General features: G+C 50.6%; 2 protein-coding genes across 2 annotated transcripts; one reads left to right on the top strand and one right to left on the bottom strand.

Annotated features, from left to right (window-relative positions):
- Positions 1 to 6880: 6880 nt before the first annotated feature.
- On the top strand, positions 6881 to 7883 carry LOC101763449 (18 kDa seed maturation protein). Its single transcript, XM_004956387.3, has one exon. It carries the CDS (start codon positions 7165 to 7167, stop codon positions 7669 to 7671), a length of 507 nt encoding a protein of 168 aa, XP_004956444.1. The 5' UTR covers positions 6881 to 7164; the 3' UTR covers positions 7672 to 7883.
- Positions 7884 to 9523: 1640 nt separating this feature from the next.
- Positions 9524 to 15076, bottom strand: LOC101763044 (enoyl-[acyl-carrier-protein] reductase [NADH] 2, chloroplastic). The gene is made up of 13 exons (XM_004956386.4): positions 14907 to 15076; positions 14019 to 14290; positions 12400 to 12509; positions 12264 to 12319; positions 12058 to 12142; positions 11935 to 11982; positions 11756 to 11830; positions 11559 to 11670; positions 10729 to 10780; positions 10602 to 10653; positions 10460 to 10517; positions 10115 to 10213; positions 9524 to 10001 (listed from the first exon to the last, which is right to left on the bottom strand). The coding sequence occupies exons 2-13, from the start codon at positions 14263 to 14265 to the stop codon at positions 9871 to 9873; spliced, it is 1125 nt and encodes a 374-aa protein (XP_004956443.1). The 5' UTR covers positions 14266 to 14290; positions 14907 to 15076; the 3' UTR covers positions 9524 to 9870.
- Positions 15077 to 15384: the final 308 nt, after the last annotated feature.

Genomic DNA, 15384 nt, shown 5'->3' with positions numbered 1-15384 from the left:
AGCAAAAAAAAAGTAAAGAGAAGGAACCCATCGCCGAGCGGCAGGAACAACATACCTGGCTGCCAGGGACCACGGTGTCAGCCAAAATCCCCAACGCCGAGGTTAGAGCCGCCTGAACTTGGGCGATGCCGCCGTGCATCGCCTGCCACCTATGCCACTCGGCGGCATCATCCAGCGCGTAGAGGCGCCTCGGCGGGTCGTCGCGGGATGTCCAGCGGAGGACAGGCCCTCTCCACGCCCCCGGGACGGAGGAAGCCGAGGGCGGAACAAGGGCCGACTCTGACGTCGCCGTCGAGGACGACATCACGACGCCAGAAACCGCCGGATCCGCCGACGGCCCCGGCGACTGCACGATCGTCGCCGCCGAGCCCGCCAGCGGCACCCCTATGGGCACCTCCGTCTCAGCCGCCAGGGTCACTCCCGCGGGAGCGACTGGGGCGGAGACCCCGGTCTCCGGCACTGCTGCCTTCGCCGCCGCCGCGTCCTCAAGAGCAAGCGCCCCCTCTGCCTCCGACCCCGCCATGGCAGCGGGGGCATCCGCCCTGCCCTCCGTCGTCTCCGCCTCCTCCGCCTCGTCGGTGTCAAGGTCGATCACCTCCCCGGCTTGAGGATCCGGGGGGATCACGACCCGAGCCGGAGGGGCGATCGGTGGGGCCACAGGCGGAGTGGAGTCCGCTCCCCCGCCTGCAGCTGACTCCGCCGCCGTTCCGCCAACCGGCTCCACAGCGGCCACCTCCGCAGGGGGACCTGTGGCCACACCAGGAACCCCGCCAATCGCCGCCGGCGGGGCCGCGGCCCGCCCCCGGAGGAGGACGACGTCAGCAGCGCCTTCTTGGGCGCCAGCCGTAGGGTGACGCCGCGGGGAGAAGTACTGCACGTCGACGATCAGGCGTCAGCAGAAACAAACAGAAAAGGAAAGGAAGGATGACACGTAGGAAGAGTCAACTTACGCCCTCGAAGCGCAGGGGCGGCGCGCGCGCTTCGACTCGGAGCCGGACGCCGACCCCGGGGCATCTGGCAGTGGCCGCTTGTCGCCACCCCGTTGCCCCCCGCCAATAGGCACGGCGGCAGAGGCAGCCCCCACGGATCCCCGAGGAGCCCCCCGAGCGGACTCCTGGGGAGCGCCCCGCGCCGGACCCAAGGCGGCGGCAGGGGCGGACTCTGAAGGCCCCTGAGGGGCGCTCCGTGTCGACATCGGGGCGGCATCCCTAGCCGGCCCCGAGGGAGCATCCCGCGCCCCTCCCTGGGGGAGGCCCTGCGCCGACCCCCGGGGAACGTCCTGCGCCGCCCCCTGGGGAGCAATCCGCACCGGCTCCTGAGGCACGCGCTGCGCCGACCCCTGAGGAGCGGTCCGCGCCGGCTCCTGGAGCACGCGCTGCGCTGGCCCCTGGGGCACGACCCCAGGACCCGGGGGAGCCGGATCCCGGGCGGACGCTCCCGCCGCTGCACCCCCTGCAGCCGTCTGCGGGGGTGCGTCACGAATCACCAAAGCCCCCGAACGGGGGGCAAATAGCTCTTCCTCCTCCTCCTCTTCCTCCTCCTCTTCTTCTTCTTCTTCTTCTTCCTCGTCATCGTCATCGTTAGACACGACCGCCCCTCTCCGCCGCCGTTGGAACTCCTTGGCGGCCTTCTTCCGCCGCTTCTCCGTCTCCTTGTCCTTCCGGCGCTTCTGCTCCTCGGCCCGGAGACGATTGCGAGCCCTCCGCTCGGCATCCTCAGGCACTGGCGGGAGGGAGTCCGCAACCCGGGTCAGCATGCCCTGCAAAACGCAAAGGAGGATCCGCATCAGAACAACAAAACAACGGGACATCAGGAGGGAGAAGCGGCGACCCTAAAACCTTACCAAGTCTACGAAGCCCGGCTCCGGGCGCATCGGCGGATGCCCGGGGATCGGGTAGTCAACGTCTTTGTCCTCCAGCGCCTCCCGGAGCCGTTGCCGGATCTCGGAGGCAGCGAGCGCGCCTGTCGCCAGGACGGTGCCCTCGGGCGGCATGTCGGGGGACATGACACCAAGCGGTCGGGCCCGGAGCATCAGCGGCGCCACCCGCCAGGCGTGCTACGCGCCGATGACCCCAGCGCCGGTGAGCCCCTCTCGCTTCAGCTGCCCTATGGCCTGCAGCAGGTCGGAGATCTTCCTCTTCTCCTTCTCCACCAGCCCGTACGCCCACACGTCGGGCGCCGCGTCGATGGTGCAGCCGGTGAACGCCAGCAGGGGGGAGTTCGGGTAGTTCTTCACGTAGAACGACTGATTGTGCCACCCCTTGTGGGACACCGAGGTCTTCACCGTCATGTACTCCTTGGAGCGAGTATGACGGAGATGGATCCCGGCGCACCCAATCGGCACCGGAGGCGACCGCTGCTGGCCCCTGGCCTTCCCCGCCTTCTGATACAGGCTCACTGTGAAGAAATACTTCCACAGCTCAAAGTGGGGCTCAATCCCCAGGAATCCCTCGCACAGCGCGACGAATGCCACGATGTGCTGGATCCCATTGGGGTTGAGGTGCTGGAGCTCGAGCCCGTAGTAGTAGAGGAGCCCGCGGAAGAAGCGGCTTGGAGGGGAGGCGAATCCCCGCTCGTGGAAGTGGGCGAAGGAGACGACGTAGCCGGCGGGCGGCGACGGAACCTGTTCCGGCCCCGGCAGCATCCACTCGTCCGCCGCCGTCTTCTCGCAGAGGAGCCCCTTTCGCACCAGGCCCTCGGCGCGGTTGGCGGTGAAGTGGGAAACTCCCCAGGAGGCCATCGCCAAGGAAGGAAGGGGACCGACGGAGGCGAAGACGAAAGCACGCGGCGCAAAGCGGCGGGAACAAGGCGAGCGAGGCAAGCGCAAGTGAGCTAGGAGGAAGGCAAGGAGGCTCGAGTGCGAAAGGAGAGGAACCGGCGCGGCGTACTCCTGCTTTTATAGGAAAAGTACTGGGGAAGCCAAATCGACGCCCCGGCCACCATAAATGCGGCGCCAGGTACGCCCCTGCCGCGCCCGTTTCCTTTTTGAAAACCGCGCGCACGATCGGCCGCGAAAAACATCCTATCTTCCTCGATTCGCGGGACGACGCTTCCATAACTCCACTTCCCGGGTACTGCGCCCACGACGCTCCCCACGATCGGCCCAGGCACACCAACCGCTCCGCTCCGGTCCAAGGCCCACAGGGAGGTAAGAAAGGGATACAGAGCTGAAAACGCTCCTACGGCCCAATACTGTCCAGGGGTTCGAAAGCTGGCCCAATACGGGTTCGACAGCTGCCTCAGGACATCCCCGAGCAAGGGGTGAGAAGGGGCGGGCCCGCTAGCGGCCAACACCCGGGCGAACGAACGCCAAGGGCGCCCCAACCTCACGTTCGAGCCTCGCTCGGTACAAAGTTCATGGTTTTTCCACGGGGAAAGGCAACGAGCCCTCAGATCCGGTCGAACGGGTCCGGGAACTATATGAACTGACCAGCAGGAAATTGGAGTACGCCACCAGCTTGGCCCGAGCCGGACCCCCTCGAACGGGGACCGGGACTCCACTCGAACTTACCCGTTTGCAGCTCAAACGAGCACCACGGTTCGTCCAACGCGGATAACGTGGCCCGGCTCAACCCCTCCGTCCTAGCGAACGGACGCTTGAGGGGCAACGATCAAAAAGTCGACCTGGCCTCCCGAACGGTTTCCTGCAACGAGCAGGAGCTCGGGGGCTAGCCTCGCAAAACAACTACCACGTGTGTGGTCACAAACTTGCAGGTTCTCTCAAGCATGGCGAAGATAAAACAAGCGCGCCATACACACAGAACCGGCGGCAAACAACGAAAGGAGCCTCCGGAGGAGCACTCCTGCTCCACCACAGGCTCGGGGGCTACTGTTGGGGGGAAATATTAACGACTCCCTAACACACTGCTTGAAGAAGCATGCATAAAGGCCCAGGCCCACCAAAGCGTGATCAAATCACCGCCTCGCCCGATCCAGGCGCCAGGATCGGGAGCGCCCGACCCCCCTCCGCGAGGTTTCCGCCTCGCCCGACTGCGATCCCAGGGTCGGGAGCGCCCGACCCCTCGCCACGGAGTTATCCGCCTCGCCCGACCCTAAGTGGAGGGGTCGGGCACACTGGGGCCCGCAAATCCGGGAACCCCCTCGGATACGGTCCGCATAGACAAGACAAATCCTGTGGGTCCCTCCATCGGCCTCACCATAAATGCACCGCAGAATTGATAGAGGGCAGGGCGACCGCGCCCCTCACGCAACCAGGCACGAGTACCCGTGCACGACCGTCCTGTGCAGGCTACAGTGCCGGCGGCCGGCCCCCATTCGCCGGGAAGCACTCATGACCTGCGGCGACCGGAGCAAAGGAGGGAGCGGCCCGTCCTCGGGTCCCGCATGCCCTCGGGTCCCGCACAAATAGCAGTACAGATGTGAAGCTCCCCCTCTCAACAGCCGTCGCCGGAGCAGCAGTATCCACCGCCCTCCCTAACGGACGCTGGGGTAACGACGAAACCACCTCATCATGATCTGACCTGGTACCTACGAACATCGAAGTAGCTACCTACGGGGAGCAGCAACACTTGGCGTCCGGCGACCTCCCCCTCCGGCATGCACGACGGCACGCGTTAGGGGTCGGCAGGACATCGGGCGCCTAGGATCTCTCCCCTCCTTCCCGCCGTACTTTTTACCATCTTACTCTTTACTCTTTACGGACCTTTTTTACCCGATCCCGATTGTAACTCCGGCCGTCCCCTTGCGATATAAAAGGAGGAACCTGGAGCCGGAGAGGGGGGATCAGAGAAATCAGCTTCTTCTCCCGTACACCGGAGGACACTTCCACTCTTCCTAAGAGCACGAAAACCGAAGAGACTTGGGTCCAGTCCCTCTCTCGCCAATCTGTAACCCCCTACTACAGAACCCCCGCGTGGGCAACACGAGCATCCTCGATACTGGACGTAGGGCTTCCTTCGCCCGAACCAGTCTAAATCTGTGTCCCCCACGCCACCATCTGAGGCTCACGCGCATAAAAGAAATTTACTAGTCTAAGTCTTGATCCGCTGATCTTGACAACGACAGTAGTAGATAATATGTGGAACTATAGGTGGCTGCAAGTAAAATCAAGGAATAGCTAGACCACACTAATCAAAGCAAACTGAATAATCGTTCAACAACGGTACTATGCTGGTCCTATGCTAAACCATGCTAGAGACATGAGCCTACGCACAAAGGTAGTCACTGAAAAAGAACAGCTAGTACGACACTAAGAAAACAACAGATTCAACCCCTTCTTTCTTCTCTTTCTCTTGTCTTGTTTTTCTTTCTTTTCTTTCTTCTTTTTTTTGTCTTTCCTTCTTTCCTCCCCTCTTTTTTTATATAACTAAACTCTTTTGCTTAGTATCTAGACAAATCAAAACAAAAGGCTTACTGCATGTAGCCCCTTTGAATTCAATTTAACAACTCTAGTTTCAGATAGCAGATCGCAAATCTCCAATGCAGTTGTGAAACGCTCAAAAGGAATTTTGGGGTACGAATAGATCCGTTAGAAAGAACACAAGATAAGCTTTTCAGATTGTATTTAAATTCCCTAATCGGACATCAGTTGGATCCGTGGTGGCAAAAATGCAGCAGAGATGTATATGGTGGTGGTGGATCTCGTGGTGACCAAAACGTGATAGAACTCAGAACTCTAAAGGATCAGATACTAAGACCACTAGTTCTACACGTTGATGCAACTAAAAACTCAACAAGCAAAGATTAAGAAGAACAACAAAGGGACTGAAAGGGCCGCAAATAATATGTACAACTTTTGAGCTCAATCCAACAACAAATGGGTCTACCGGAATCAATTTTGGGATATCGAAACAACATTGGCCCGAGGGAACAAATTTGGGGTCGACCCAACAACAAATGGGTCAAATTCATTTTATGACGAAACAATTTGTCACAGTTGTTATGCCACATCAGATTCTCTCCGTCATGGCAAAACAGTAGGAGCTAGTTTATGATATTTCTGTTGATGTTTCGTAGGCGTCATAGATACAATAACACACCGAAATAAAGAACGTCACTTGTCGCGGTTTATGATGCTCGATTAATGATGGAGAATTTTTATCACTCGAGCGTAAAAAAACGTGTTTATAAAAGTTTTAGGCTTGCCATAGATCGGAAGTTTCCTTGCGGTGCCTTAGAGCTGTGATTGACCTTGCGCTCAGATCCAACTCCACCAGCGATGCGTTCAGAACAGCGGTGGCTGATGGTGACGACTTGGCATGGTGAAGGACCTTCGCAGCGGTACAGTCGCCTGCGGCTTGCTGTCATGTGCGGTTGCGTTAGTTGCGGGCATGGCGTCTACGGATGTGCACAACCCAATCCAGCATGCTGACTATGGCGCGCCGTTAATTGAGGAATCGGTATGTTGTTGCTTTTATTCAATATCTATCCATATTTCCCGCCGCTACTGATGAGAACGTTTTATACTCTCCTGCAGGCCTTAAGTTTGCAAAAAGGCCCAATTATGATGTTTGTTTTTCGTTTCTCAGTACAATTTTAGCCACTTCAGAATACGACGTAGGTTTTCCCGGTGGATGCAGGAGAGTGATGTCCAGCAAGACGGTGGATGCAGGAAACGAATTGAGCTCTAATTGAAAAAAAAAATGTGGTGCATGGTAACACTCGGAAATAGGGAAAATATCCTGAGCTTTGGCTCAATTATCGGATGAAATTAAGTTCCTTACCACAGAAATCATACGTATAGATATTATTATACATCTAGATATGGATTATCTAGATATGGATTATATCGTATAATAAAGTTTATAAATCAAAAATGCCAAAACAATCTATAATTTGGAACGGAGGGTATATTCTTTTTAACCATGATTTGAATATTATTAGACTTGATGAAGAGTAGTTTTAGCTTTCAGAAGAAAGGAGAATAACAGGTAGTAGAGTCATTTTATTCTTGCATTCGTGGCCGATATCCTCAGTGCCACGCGCGTGTGCCACTGCACCGACAGCGCTTTCTCGACACCAGTACACGTACACCGCGGCTCGAGCCGACCGGGGACACGTGCACGTGCACGTACACCTACGACAGTCTCTCATCACCCGGGCACGGTTACATGCACAAAACGACGCGCATAAATCCCCCGGCCAGCAGGCAGGTACCACGACACAACGCCGGTGACAGATCCGCCAATCAGTCGACGGAGAGAGATGCAGGGCGGGCGGAGCGCGAGCGCGGTGGAGTCCGCCAAGGAGGCGGCGGCGAACGTGGGCGCGTCGGCGTGGGCGGGCAAGGAGAAGACCAAGGCCGTGGTGCAGGAGAAGGCGGCCAAGGCGAGGGCGCGCGACCCGGCGGAGAAGGCCGCGGCGGACGCCCGGATGGAGGAGCGCGTCCGGGAGGTGGAGGCCGTGAAGCAGGGCGCCATGCGCCGCAACGCCGCCGCCAAGGAGCGCGCCTCCGCGGCCGAGCACCACCCGACGCCGCTCGGCGTTGGGGGTGCCGCCGCGCCGCCGGTGCCCGCGGGTCCCGGCGTCCATGTCCTGGACCGTCCCGCGGCGACGGACGGCCGTACTGCTGGCGTGCCGCCGGTTGGCACGGAGACCGACGCGGCGGCGAGGCAGCCTGCAGGCGCCGCACCACATGACGCTGCTGGTGGGTTCGCCGGGACCGACGGCGTCCCGCCGGCGAGCGGCACGGCCGGTGGCCGCTACACCTGAAGAGAATAAACAAATGCTGCGTGTGGCATGTTGCTATATAACCTTTGTGCCATGTACGTTGGTTGTATTCTATTGCTATTGTGAAGTTGATGCCGTTTGCAGCGGCGCTGTACGGTGTGGTACTACCTCTAGTTCGGTGCGAGAGAGTGCAACAGGAGCGTGGTAAGTCCCATCCCAGCCAGGGATGTTGGAAATAATACCGAATTTGAATCTGCCACTCGATTGTGCCCCGCCCGACTCGTAGACGGCCCAGGCCATGTTTTCTTTTCGCGCTGCGCCCGGCCCAAAAGTTATGTTATCTTTTGAGTAGCTCAGAAAGGTCAACTGACAAGCAACCAAACCCAAGATTCAAATTCAGCCCTATACCGTGTCTAGCATTACCTTTCTAGTTAGCGTTACGACTCTTATGTCTTAAATTCGGCCCCTAGAAGCTCCCCCTAGCATATGTAATCCCGGTATTGGTGCGAGTGCCCGGTTAACGGATCCTGTCTATTTCCAATACCGTGTGCGAGTGCCCGGTTAACTGCCCGCGACGCCCCCTAGCATATGTAATCCCTGTCTATTTCCAATACCGGGTACTCATACCGTGTGCGAGTGCCCGGTTAACTGCCCGCGACGCCCCCTACCATATGTAATCCCTGTCTATTTCCAATACCGTGTGCGAGTACCCGGTCTATTTCCAATACCGTGTGCGAGTGCCCGGTTAACTGCCCGCGACGCCCCCTAGCATATGTAATCCCTGTCTATTTCCAATACCGGGTACTCATACCGTGTGCGAGTGCCCGGTTAACTGCCCGCGACGCCCCTACCATATGTAATCCCTGTCTATTTCCAATACCGTGTGCGAGTACCCGGTTAACGGATCCTGTCTATTTCCAATACCGTTTCCAATACCGTGTGCGAGTGCCCGGTTAACGGATCCTGTCTATTTTCAATACCGTGTCTATTTCCAATACCGTGTGCGAGTGCCCGATTAACTGCCCGCGTTGTACAAACTTTGTATTAACAAATTCGGTCCCTAGACGCCCCCCAATACCGTGTGCGAGTGCCCGATTAACTGCCCGCGTTGTACAAACTTTGTATTAACAAATTCGGCCCCTAGACGCCCCCCTAGCATATGTAATCCCTGTCTATTTCCAATACCGTGTGCGAGTACCCGGTTAACGGACCCTGTCTATTTCCAATACCGTGTGCGAGTGCCCGATTAACGGCCCGCGTTGTACAAACTTTGTATTAACTTCCTCTTAATTGAATGATGCGTAGGAGAATTCAGAGACACGTTCCCTCCCCGAAACACTGGGTTAGGGAGTGACCAATTGGTTGGCGTTGAATTTTCCGTGAAATGAAGGGAGTGCGATTGACAAATTGGCACTAGAATGATCAGATAGCCACTCAAAGGCAACTGAGAATTTTGCTTGTCTATCCGAGAACGTCATTCAGTCGGCATGGTCTGAGGTGAATTTTTTTCTGGATAATCTACTGTCGTTAAAAGATTTGTTAAATGACAAAAGGATTTTACGTACATAACTTTTACTATATATATATAGACAAAACATATATTTTACTATATATATCTAGACATAACATATATTTAAATTCAATTACTACAATTTAGAATAGAAGCAATATTATTCAAAATTTGGAAGAATTACGTACAGAGTTACCCTTGAATGCTGGGCCGGTTCAAGCGTGATCTCTTAACTAGAAATTTCGATAAACTTCGAAAAAGCAACCGATTTACGTCCTTAAAAATATCTCCTGACTGGCTGAGTCACGCCACCGTGCACATTTGCAATGTTCACAGCAGAAATTTGTTCAAAGTACATTGATCTGAACAGCACAGACATTGATCTGATCGGCGCACACAAACGGACTGGATGGAACTGCAAAACATTTACCACAAAAGGTCCAAACTTTGGACGATTTACTTACACAAACACAAGGTGACGGCATCAAAGAAAGCTCAGTTTCCTACAAAAGCGCTAAAGCCTAGCATTACACGGACCAATAGACTGCATCCTAGAATTCTACTTCCGAATGGCAACTGATAGTCCAAATCAATGAAATCAATAAACTGAATTTCCTGCAAATCTACCATCCTTTGATCTGATTCCACAAGCAGACAGCCTCTCTCACCTGCGTGGCTGCGCAGGTTACTCCGCTTTAAACCCAACTGCACCATATCCAACTGAAATGCGTTTATGTGGATAAAGTAGGGCTGTCGAGTGCAAGTCCCATTGTGTTGAGTCCATTGTCAACGTAAATAGTTGAGCCAGTGACTGCAGATGCCAACGGAGACACGAGGAACGCTGCTGTGTTGCCAACTTCATCTGTACAGGTAATGCCACTTTCAGAGTGTACAATGATAGAAGTAACTGCTATTCCCAATTCTTTTGAAAGAAGCAAAACAGATACAATCAAAGGGAAAGAAGGGAAATTTTACCGGCCAATAGTTCCTTTTGCAGTGGCGCATTGACATAAGAATACTCTATCATCTTCTCGATGAACCCGATAGCTTTTGCAGCCCGACTTCCCAGTGGACCTATGGACATAAATGCTATACATGACCCAGATAACACAGGAATGTGCATGACATGGATGGCGAAAGAATACAAGTGCTTTTAGTTAATAAAGCTACTGCAAATCACAATATTTTTGGTTGACAAACTTGTCAATTTGACGCTACCTGCTAATTTTGTATATAAGTGATGTTTCCAAATGCGAATTCTGTTCTGCAAGATTTCAAAAGAGGACTTGTTTACTTTCTTTGCAAAAGAAAAGAAGTTACCTGCTGATATTGTGTTCACTCTGATTTTGCCTTTCCGACCTGCTTCGTACGCAAGAACCTGAATTGGGAAATGGACCGGGAGTAAATATATACAGCGGAAGCACTATTATAGATATGCTAGATCTCATAGAGGAGTGCGTACTCTTGTATCACTCTCAAGTGCTGCTTTTGCTGAGCTCATACCACCACCATAGCTACAAAGCAATCACCAAAACAACCATAAGTACTGAGCCAATAATTTAGCTGTGAAATCATTACAAAACATATACCCTGGAATTATCCTTTCAGAAGCTATGTAGGTCAAAGAGATACTAGCCCCTCCTGCAAATTATTGAAAATAAAAATGAACCAGTTCAGAAAGGTAGTAGTAAGCTGTGTGTCAGAACAGATAGTCTTTGATCTAACAAAGAGAAACAATTTTTTTACTAAAAAGCATATTAGAACACAGTTTTACGAACAAACAGTTTCTTATCCTACGAAAAGAAAACAATAATTTTTACTAAAAAAGCACATTAGACCACAGTATTACCATACCAAGGCACAAGTAACAGTACTAACAGTGGCCAAGTCTTGTATTTGCATTGTTACCAACCAAAGCTAACTTTCACCAACTCGAGATGCCTGGTTCTTGCCTTAACACTAACCACTAGTTTGTTTCTCCCAAGTGTGGCGAGTGTTAAGAGCTGGTTAACATTCTCTTTGTAATGCTTTTACAATCTAAGGAAATAATAAAACATGAAAATGGGCTGCCTCATGGAAGGATTTGTAACACGCCAGTGCAGTAGGAAACAAACACTAGTTAACACAGGTGAAAGAGTGCAATGTGCATGTGTCGGATCATGTCAACAAACCTAACAGGGCTTGCAATTCAGAAAGGGGAAGGTAAATTTGCTGCTGGCATTTAAACTCTTTTCAACATACATTTATACTAGTTAAACATAGTTTAAAAGTGTAAGGCCTTGCTCACTTCGAAAAAAAATATAATGCTATCATGAGAAGGCGGGCAGTCATTAAAAAATACCAGAGCCAATAACATTGTAACCAAAGAGAAAATCAGCAGAGAAACAGAACAGACACACCATATAGTAAGAAATATTACCTGGATTCATTATGGGAAGGAAGTGTTGAAGTAAAGAAACAAATGAATAACTAGATGCCGAAATTGCAGCAAGATACCCTTTCCTTGATGTCTCCAACAGAGGCTTTGTTACCTTTGTATTGATAAAAGAAAACGTCAACTAGATGATCCTGATGATGGTGATGACAGGTACTAAAAGGATTTTATGATCGATTAACCTCGGGACCATTAGCAAGAGAGTGCACGAGGATGTCAATGCTGCCAAAATCATTCTTCACAGTTTCAGCAACTTCCTAGCAGATTTAAAGAACATGGGAATTAGGCACTGGATAGGAAGCATTTCGTAGCACAGCATTGATGTTTCTTGATGGGGGACAAAAGGCACATTATAGCTAACCTTAACAGTCCAGTTTGAAGCTCCAGCATATCTTTTGTTGGCTTTAACCTGCAACAGGAACAAAAAGTTCATAAAGAATGAAAGGAAAATGACAACCAAAACATCATAAACAATGAGCATTACATCTTCAGGAACGTCCTCAGGAGTGTCATAAACTGCATCCAGTGGATATACTTTAGTGATCTCCATAAGAGATCCATCAGGCAGCCTACATCAAATACATGTAGAAGTCAAAAGATGATAAAAGTTTCAGCAAGAATCACTGAAGTAGAATAAAGAAAACTATAACGACGCTGAAAGTGAAACTATTATTAATCAGATGAACGCACTTCCGTGATTCGTCAAACTTTCCACGTCTCAAGCTTGTCTCAAATATGTTCAATGCCTGCAAGTTGTTTATAAATCTAAGACAACTTTTCACCAGAACATCCAGTCCCACAAATTCCAAAAATGAGATCAACTTACAGGCACCCATGTACCAACAAGAATCTCAGCACCAGCTGCAGCAAGAGCCTTAGCAATTGCCCAACCATAACCATTATCATCAGCAACGCCAGCAATAAATGCTCTTTTGCCTGAAATAATACAAAACAGTCAACAACTAGAAAACCTGTAGTGAATGAAGATGTGCATTAGATCAGATCATGGAGATCCAAAAAGGTGCCCAGTTAATGGTTATATTTCTGTTTCATATGTATTCACTGTTCTAAAGAAAAAAAGAAGTCTTCAGTATATAGCTTAAAGAAATCTGGAAGCAGTGTTAAAAAGAAACTTACCTTTCAAGTAACAAGTCACATATTAGTGCAAGAAATATGTTTGTCAAAAGACACATGATGACAAGAAGCAATAAGGACATTAAAACCCAATCCACAAAGAATTTTTTTTCTCGAACACGCAGGAGAACTGCGTGTCATTTCACTAAGAAGCGAGAAAACAGTACAAACAAAAACACACACCACCACAACCACTCAGAACTTAGCTTACATATGTGCCGCTTAAATAAAAAGACAACCAACTACCTTGCATGGTTTAAGAACCAGAGGCAAGCGACCTTGACAACAACCCTCTAAGCTCATCCGCTCCAGCCATAGCCCAGAGGGTCCACAAAGAATTTAAGATCAATTTTTTTTGGTTTTTTGTATTTGCTAAAGAAGAGCGCTATTTTTTTTAGGAAATTCAGTACGGGAAACCCCTACTGTGGTATTATATTGCATATATAAAAATAAATAAAAAAAGGTACATTAGCGTCCTGAAGCGCTTACCCACAAAAGGGCAAACTGAAAGATCAGGAAAAGAAACTTTTGAAGGCTATTCAGCCAGATAGTAACATTATGGCTAAAAGAAGGTTTAAATCTGTGCAAGTCAAGCTTTACAGTGTCCACAAGAAGCACTATTATTTTAGACAGAATCCAATTATAAGAATGATTTGTGGTAACAGAATGATTTGTGCTAACAAAGGAACTTGAGAGCTCCTATTCTTGCCATGGCTTTCCTTGACTGAACACATAATCATATCTGGTCAAGTGAAACTCACTTTGCCATGCAGCATCATGAGTAAATAGTCTTGAATAGTGTCTTTAAACTTTGTTGCTTTGCTTTCTAGCCCTAGTAGCAATCGATTTGAATGTTCTTCTAGATCTCATTGCATGACTCCATAATCTATAGACTAGTCTAGACTCTAGACCAATTCCATTTTAATATTTCCCACATTTTGTGTTCCCAATAGGCCATCTTTGACGGAGATGTATTTACTATTTTTCTGTAGTTGTGGAGGGAAACAAATTCATTGGTCAAATTTCCGCAGTACGTTTGTAGCTTTTGTCACGTAAAGACATTTTGTGAGGTAACAATTTAAGTGAAGCTTTCTCATTTGTTCATCATTACATCCTCACAAAAAAAGTGGAGGAGTTGTGTTCGGCATTAACTTTACAGAAGCACAATGGGAGCATGCATTAGCAAATAAAAATAAATACAACAATACCAAAAAGCTAATTCAGGAAAAGACAAGCACTATAAGGAATATATCAATAACAATGCATCTTTCTTCACAAGTTTTAAACAAAGAGCATCTAAGTTCAGCTTACCTGTGAGATCAATGGGAAGCCCTTGGGCATCTCCCTGAGACATTGCCCTCACGGCAACCCTCTTACAATTCGAAGAAATCAATGGCCCTGCTGATGTGGGTTTAGAACAGCTAGCAAAGCCAGTTCTGGTACTAAGTGTCCTTCCAAATGCAGATAGCGCTGATGTCGAACCAAGCACTTGTTTGCAGGCTGGGATGCAAGAACGCACGGCCAGCATCTGCATACCAGCTGTCACGGATGCTCCCATTGTCCTTTATTTAGAAAAGGGCCAACTGCAACGAGAACAAACTTAAGACAGTATCATAAACCATACTAATGACAGAGCACGGTGTTTATATCTTTCAATGTCTGCACCGTTACAGCCAAACACTAGAAGTCCAAAACCAACCCAGAATTTTCCATCGGGACTCATGTGTTAATTGTTAAATCTCCGACCTCGACTGGTGAAAATCCGGTGAGATAGAAAATCTCCGACCTCGACTGGTGAAAATCGGGACTCACTTTTACCCCATAGCAGCACCCTGCCTCTTATAATTTGCAAAGGAGAGATAGAAAACCCAATAACGCGAGCACAGGAACATCTAAGATTTCGACCCCGAACAGCCTACCGCACAGGCACATTCACGTTTTGAACAGAAACAAGAAATTGTGGGCACCCTAAACTAAATCCTAGATTCAATTCAACCCTCGCAGCCACATGTAACGATAAATAGCAAGAGACGGCAGCGGCATCCGCCCAGTTGGAACCCCAACTAGACCACCATTCCGCATTACAAGATTAGACTCGACGGCGGAGCCAATCTCCCCAATCCCCGCAACAGCAGCATCCAGCTTGCCGGCACAAGAACAAGTGTCATGAAGAAGAAGAAGAAGTATCTGGCGCGCTACCTGGGTTGGTAATAGGATGAGATTCGAGGCCGAGATTTGCAGGGCGAGGGGCGCGCGTTAGAATCGGAGGCGGATGAGTTGGGGGGTGAAGGGGAGTTGTTGATGAGGCTGGGGCCTTGGGGGGCGGAGGTTTTGGGCATTCTCGGATTCGGCCGAGTTGGCGGAGCGGGCGTGGCACGAGAATGACAGTGGCCCCCCTGCGGGGTTTAGGGGCGGCCTCGCCTCGTCTGGACTTGGAGTGGCCCGAGCATTCGGTTAAAAACCGGAGAAATTGGTTGGTTAAATCGGTTGCCAATTCGATTTTGACAAAATGGCCACCGAATCTGCTGGAGGAAAATTAACGACCGACCAAAATCGGGTTCGGTTGAGCAGTATTGACTAAAGTTAATGTTTAAATGTTAGTTAGCTAAAATTAATCTTATCTTGTTTGAAACCAAAACTAATTTTGGAACCAAAACTAATTTTTAATCTATTTATG

Source organism: Setaria italica, chromosome II, assembly GCF_000263155.2.
Source record: "Setaria italica strain Yugu1 chromosome II, Setaria_italica_v2.0, whole genome shotgun sequence".
In the NCBI taxonomy this organism is placed as follows: Eukaryota; Viridiplantae; Streptophyta; class Magnoliopsida; order Poales; family Poaceae; genus Setaria; species Setaria italica.
The sequence above is the reverse complement of the archived record's forward strand: the minus strand, read 5'-3'. Positions and strand labels throughout refer to the sequence as shown.